This window comes from Myotis davidii, unplaced genomic scaffold (genome assembly GCF_000327345.1).
Source record: "Myotis davidii unplaced genomic scaffold, ASM32734v1 scaffold370, whole genome shotgun sequence".
Taxonomy (NCBI): domain Eukaryota; kingdom Metazoa; phylum Chordata; class Mammalia; order Chiroptera; family Vespertilionidae; genus Myotis; species Myotis davidii.
The window spans coordinates 4,259,655-4,266,579 of NW_006288615.1; the positions used below are offsets into that span (position 1 = coordinate 4,259,655).

General features: G+C 51.0%; 1 protein-coding gene across 1 annotated transcript in view; it reads left to right on the top strand.

Annotated features, from left to right (window-relative positions):
- Nucleotides 1–629: 629 nt before the first annotated feature.
- MROH2A (maestro heat like repeat family member 2A) overlaps nucleotides 630–6,925 on the top strand; it is a 42,690-nt gene continuing 36,394 nt past the window's right edge. Inside the window, exons 1-7 of the mRNA XM_006760664.2 lie at nucleotides 630–711; nucleotides 918–1,096; nucleotides 2,334–2,465; nucleotides 2,692–2,854; nucleotides 5,090–5,188; nucleotides 6,026–6,177; nucleotides 6,731–6,874. Of these exons, the coding sequence (XP_006760727.1) occupies nucleotides 630–711; nucleotides 918–1,096; nucleotides 2,334–2,465; nucleotides 2,692–2,854; nucleotides 5,090–5,188; nucleotides 6,026–6,177; nucleotides 6,731–6,874 (951 nt within the window). The remainder of the gene's footprint in view (nucleotides 712–917; nucleotides 1,097–2,333; nucleotides 2,466–2,691; nucleotides 2,855–5,089; nucleotides 5,189–6,025; nucleotides 6,178–6,730; nucleotides 6,875–6,925) is intronic.

Sequence of the window (6,925 nt, forward strand, 5' to 3'; positions counted from 1 at the left end):
AGCCTTTGAAAGAACTGTGAAACTTGCTGAGGTAGATTTCTAATTCATCTTTCATTTTCAGTGCCTAGAAAACAGGGAGGAAGGTCTGCTTAATCAAGTGTATTACTTATTTATTGCTGTGTAACGTATTATCATAAACTTAGTGGCTTAAAACAACACCCATTTATTATTTCGTAGTTTCTGTGGGTCAAAGTCTGGGCATGTCTTAGCCAAGTCCTTTGCTCTGGGATCTCACAGGCTGCACTCAAGGTGTCAGATGACTGCATGCTCTACAAGCTCATGTGGTTGCTAGCAGAATCCAGGTCCTTGTGGTTGTAGGACTGAGGCTCTCAATTCCTTGCTACATGGCTACCTGTATCGGCAGTTCACATCATGGCTGTTACCCTTCAAGGCTGGCAGAAGAATTTCTTTCTCCAATCTCCTAAGACTGATATGATATAATGTGATCATGAGAGTGGCTTCCCATCACTTTTGTCAGCCTCTATTGTTTAGAAACAAATCCTGGAGTCTGCCCACCCTCAAAGGGAAGGGATTATAAAAGGTGTGACTCATTGGAGGTCATCTTAGACTGTGTCAACGCACCAAGTATTTTTAAAATCTTGTTTATGTCTGAAGAGCCTGAGAAAGACATGGCAGAATCATCAGTAGACTCAAACGAGGACCTGTCAGAGGAAACAGAGGACCCGGAACCTCTGGAACCAGATGATGGTGGTAAGAAAGTCACCCACATCCTTGCACTCCTGTCTGATGTTGGCCACTAACTCCTTGAGGGCAAGGCCCAGCTGAGGTTTAAGTATCTCCATTCACTCGGTGGACAGATGCAGCTAAGGCTGTGCAGGTGTCGGGGAGGCTGGGGCACAGGGAGCACCTTCTGTAATGGTCACCTTAGCACCAAACATGTGCCATCTCTGTCTCAGGGACTTTCCAACAAGTCACAAACCTCCTCAACATCATAGACAGCGAATCAAAGATGGATGCTGCTGGGGCAGGGCCTGACATGCGGAAGACACTGGCCTCGGTGATAATCACGGAGAAGGCCACCACCAAGCCCTGTATGGTGATGAACGCTCTCATCCGCTGCCTACAGGTGCCAGAGGTAGGGCCTCCTGCGCCCTGAGCTGCTCCTTGGAGCCCAGCCACAGTGGCTGCTCGTGTGTCCATCTACCACTCAGCACACAAGTACTGACTGTCAAAGGTGCAGGGCTAGGTGCCAGGGTATGGAAATGGGCTGGACTGTGAAGTTCTAGTTTCTTGAGCACCTAGTGGAGACTGTAGCTATGTCAATTTTTAAAAGCTCTTCCATATTCTGACACAGTGGGGTTGGGAGCCATCATTCTAGTGCAGGAGCAAAGCTGGTGGATATGGGAGAGCAAAGACATAGCAGACCCAGGGTGCAGAGATGCTGGGCCAGTTAGCTCCTATCCCCATGGAGCCATACCGTTGCCTAGACCCATGGTCAGCAAACTGTGGCTCTCGAGCCACATGCAGCTCTTTGGCCCCTTGAGTGTGGTTCTTCCTAAGCCTTAGGAGTACCCTAATTGAGTTAATAACAATGTACCTACCTATATAGTTTAAGTTTAAAAAATTTGGCTCTCAAAAGAAATTTCAATCTTTGTACTGTTGATATTTGGCTCTGTTGACTAATGAGTTTGCCGACCACTGGCCTAAGGGGGTGGCCAGGACGTGGAACTCGCGCATTAAAGCATGGTGATTAATCACAAAAACAATATGTAATTATATACGTGTTTTCCAATGGTTTTAGGCGACCCCTGTAAAAGGGTCGTTCGACCCCCAAAGGAGTCACGACCCACAGGTTGAGAACCGCTGGCCTAGACAGTCCAAGATAAAGGCACTGAGAACTCCCAAGTGGCTGGGAGGCAGCACCACACACTGGAAGGCCACTGAGTGCCTGTTTTATGCCAGTTTCCAAGTTTTGAACAGTTTTTCTCTTGTGCCCATAAATATTCTCCAGGGGTTAATCTTGATCGCAGGAAAGACTGTTCTTATTACAATTTGCCTGGCCATTTATGTGGGTTCATTAAGAGTGCTGATTATGCACATAGGCCTTCTAGAGTTCACTTTGAAAACCCAGAGCAGTTCTTCTCAACAAATGGGGTGCAATACTGCCCCCAAACGGGTAAAACTGGTTCTTGGAGGGGAGTGGAGAAAATCTTACTTTTTTATGTATAAAGCACAGACCTGTATACAGCCCATAAACAGATACATACTGTATGTGTGGTATCAAGGTTTCATGAGGGCCAATTAGGGGAGAAATGTCTGAGAAGACTCCTTAGGAAGCAACAACAAAAAAGAAAGGACCTGTTGTTCCCCAGATATCCACCCAGCGGAAAGTCAATATTTACAACATCCTGCAGGAGATCATTCAGCAGCAAGGGGAGCTGGAGGAGCAGTGTGTCCACAGGCTGGTGACCATTGCCTCCAAGGAGATGCGGGAGATCCTGGAGGTAGTGGAACTCTGGGCTCCATTGGTATCCTTTGTCTCCACCAACTTAGGGTGGGGTTGTTGGTGGGCATGGCCTGTGACAGCCAAGGCCCTTGTCCAACCACTTCATAGGGCAAGAACAGGCTGAGCCCAAGGGGCCCAGCGGGGCTGGAGAAGGCATGGGACTGGAGGGTTTTATGAGGATCCAGCTGGTGGTCACACCACATGTCCCTCTTCGGTCCCCTCAGGTGGAGGGTTACATAAAGGCAGAGGTGGCCAGTGATACCCTGGTAGCTTTGTCCCGGAACCACTTCAGTGTGGTCATGTATGAGATGCAGCACCGTCTCAAGCCCCTTGACCTCACAGACGAGTTTGTCATCATCACCCTGGCGAAGCTGGCCAACGGCAATGGTAGGGTGTGGGGGCCCTTAGCCCAGTTCCTGGGCCCTTCGGGCTGTCCCAGAGCTTCCTCCTAGTCTCTGCACCCCCCGCCCCCTCCATTTCTCTCTTTTCTTCTCTTTTTCTGGAATTCCTTCTTTTCATCTCCCTGGATCTCTCAGCTGTCAAGATTCTCTCTGTGTGTCTCTGCCTCACATTTTGGTCTATATTTCTCCATCCTTCCATCTCCCTCAAATCTCTCTCCTCTTCCTCTGAGGCTCTGTTCTTCTCTGTCTTCTCATCTCTCTCTCATTTTATTTCCCTTCTCTCTCATTCCCTTTCCCTTCATTCCACAAAAGAGGTACTGAGTCCATGCAGGCATTGCAGTGGGTGCTGGGCCACAACAGGGAATAAAATATGCAGTCTCTACCCTCATAAAGGATCACAAACAAGAAAATAAGTGACCATATTAAGAGATGAGGGTGTGAAGAGGACAGCCAGGTGGCTGCTTGAAATCAGGATGAGGGAGAGGACTTCATTTCTGTAGGGTCCTCATTGAGACAGTTATAGTTCAGCTGTGACCTAAAGGATGAGATGATGATATCTGTGCGAAGAACGGGATGCACTAAGAGAACATCATGTGCAAAGGTCCTGAGGCAGGAAAAAAGCTTGGCTTCTCTGAAGAGCTGAGAGGTCAGTGTGTCTGGAGTTAGAGAGCCAGGGGAGATGCTGTAATATGAGGTTGGAAAGTTAGGCAGCCGAGTGGGTGAAGAGTCTGGATTGTATTTGAGGGCACTAGAAAGCTACTGAGGGATTTCAAGCCTGCAGAACTGCCTGATGAAATTTAGCTGTTGTGTGGATGGAGATGGAAGATGTGTGAAGGTGTGGTGATGGTGGCTTGGGTTGGAGTGCATTTGGTGAGCAGTGAACAGATGGAAAGTATGGATGGGGCTTGGGCATGAAACTATAAGTTGTGTGTAGTAGGTGAAGAGGAAGCAAGGACTCCCACATTTCAGGTTTGAGCAATAGGGTATGTGGTTGTTAATGTCCTGAGATGGGAAACATGGAGAGAGAGATAACTTGGGGGTTCAGAAAGAACCTAATTTGTATGTATGGAGTTTGCATTCCTTGTGAGATGTCCAACTGGAGAGGTCATGTGGGGAGCTGATGGGTGGATGCTGAGTTCAGAGGGCAGAACTGGGCTCAGCTTTCCTACCAAGGGACCTCAGAGTGTAGGTGGTGTTCAAAGCCACTGACCCCAAGAGCATGAAAGTAGAGAGAGAAGAGAAGAGAGAAGCCTCAGCATTAAGAAGGCTTAGGAGGGATCGTAAGAATGGGGAGGAAGGTGAGGACAGTGCAGTGTAGCGGGCCTTGCAAAGAGGACAGTGATTCAGCAAGGGCCCAGGGGCAGTTGTGTCCCATCTTGCTGAAGGATCCAGTAAGATGAGGCTGGAGAAGGCTGCTTGGCCAAGAAGAGTTTCATGGTATGCTGGGGATGGAACCTGGGTAGGCTGGAGGGAGGTGGGAGGGGTAAAGACAAGAGGATCGATCACTTGCTGTGAGATGACTGCTGGAGGGGTTCAGGGGCAAGGGAGGGCCTAGGCCTCTTGTGTGCTGAGGACAGAGAACCAGGACAGAGGGACAGATGGATGAATAGGAGGAAGGGGCCCAGCCAGGGAAGGAAAGTCTAAAGAAAGGATGTTGGTGGGGATGGGGGCTCCCAGCACAGTGGAAGGCCTAGGCTCAGAGGGGTGTCAGAGTAGGGCCTGTCACCTGTTACTCTTTCTCCCAACAACCTCTTTTCTCTGTCCCCTTCCCATCTCTGTTTCCTTTCTTTCTCTGCCCTCCTTTTTTCTGCCTGCTGGTCTTCCTTCAGTTCCTCTTCATCACTCTCTTTCTGTTTCTCATCCATCCAAGAAAATCTGTGACACCCAAAGGGAACAGACATCATTTCAAGGAAGCCGATGTGCTCTGAGAGCTCACTGTCTCCCACTTCCTGCCTCTCCCATCTTTCCCGAGGCTCTGTCTCTGCTCTCTCTCTTCCTTCTGTCCCTCTGTTGCCCCTCCCTTTTCTGTCTTCCTTTCCCTTCACCTACATCCAGCTGGCTCTTCACCTCTTGACTTCCACACTATTTCCTGTGGCCGCAGGGGCACAAAGGGTTCCTTGGCTTGGCAGGCACTGGGGATTGGGTTGGGGGCAGAGTGGACATGTCATCTTCACCTTTTCCCGGCTGACCTTGCTCCCTCAACCCCTCCCCCACACTACAGTGTTTGAGTTCATGCCCTACATGGGCATCACCCTGGCAACTATATTCACCATGCTGAGACTCGTCAACGAAGCCAAGATGCGCCAGGTGATCTGTGGTGGTACGTGTCCCCCGTGGGCCTGCAGGTCTGGCCCAGTCAGGGTGCTGGAGGGGAAAGTGGGGTAAGAAGTGGGTGTGTGTGTGGATTGTTGAACCAGAGGCTGTTTGTTCATCTATTCCCAAACATTTGTTCAATCTACTGCGTGGCATGGCCTCTGATTGGCTCTCCAGGGGGGGGGCAGGTGGCTTAAAGGAGGAAGCTGTCCCTGTGACTCGGTGTAGCTTGCTCTGTAGTTACGCTTCTCAGATCAGTGAAGAGGGTGGGGTTCACAGGGTGGAGACCAGGGGAAATGTCTCCATGTTGGGCCTGACTAGGGCAGGTCTTTGATGCTGTTAACATCCGATCTCCTTGCCCAACTTTTTATTACATAATGTTTTCTTGGTCCCCAAATCCCTGAACCCTGAGAAAAACAGGGCAAACTGGGTTTGCTTCCCTCTGTATTGGCGTCCCCAGGATGTGGGTAGAGAGTTATGTCCAGGCCCCATCCTTGGCCCCTGCATGTGAATCTCAAGGTCCAGGGCCTGGACATGCCTGTGTACTTAAAACCCCACCCCCCAACCCTGGCGGATTCTTTTATACACAGGTATATGGGATAAAAACTAGGGAGTGGTGAGGGGCTGGGTGGGCAGAGAGAGAGAGGGATGCAGAGGGGATTTTTCTGGGCTGTCCCTGGCCATCTCAGTAACCTACTTGCTGTGAAAGTGTGTGAGCGTTCCCTCCCTCCTGGAGAAGGACTCAACCCTACTTCTAAGGTCCCCTCTGTCACATATTTTTGACTCTGTGGATGGGACTGTGTCCTGCCTCCTACCCCTCTGGGTTCCCCCTCTCCCACCATAGCCATGGAGACCTTCTGTGAGACGGTGCAGTTCTACCTGAGGCACCTGGAGGACAGCGTGTACCCTGTAATGACCGAGGAGCAGTTTGCTATAAAGCTGTTCCCCATGTATCGCTATTTCGTGACCGTGTGGCTGAGGAGCTACAACCCAGAGGTGAGATGAGCCCTTCTCAGGGGGGCCTGCCTTCCCCCAGGTAATGGCTCCCTAGCCTGTGGGGCTGGGAGAGCTGAGACACCACTGGGTCTAGCCTTGTTCCCAGGACCCCAGAAAGATAGTGACCTAATTAATGGCAGAGCTAGGAGGTCATGCCCCTGAATGCCCGAGCACTGATGCCCCAGGAGGCCGGCTTGATAAAGCCCTGGGAGCTTCTAGGTGGGGGTCATGTTATGTGCAAGTGGGAGCTCTGCATGTGGTTTACCTATGGGAGCTATTTCCATGCCAACTTTATGGCGTAGGACTGTTTTACAAATGAGGAAAGAGACACAGAGTGAATAAGTACCTGTACAAGGCCACCTAAGTGAGAGAGCCAGGACTCATGGGGACAGCCTGGCCTCACTGCTCTCCTGTGGGGCCCTGGGCAAGGACTCAACTCTACTGCCAAGGTCCCCTCTGTCACACCTTCTTGACTCTGTGGACAGGACTGACATGACTGGTCCTTGCCGGGGGCCCTGGACCAAGGAATCCTGAGATTCCCCTCCTGTGGTAGGTGAAGCTGGGGGTCATCAAGTCCCTGAGGCCCATGCTGAACCTGCTCCTGCCCAACGATGACCTGCGGGAGGAGGTGTACGACTACCTCCCCCTGCTGCTGGCAGAGTACCAGGGCAGCCTGGAGGCTCTCTTCATCACGCAGGTGCGGGCTGTGCAAGAACTCACCTAGGCTGGAGGCCTGGTCCCCAAGTGT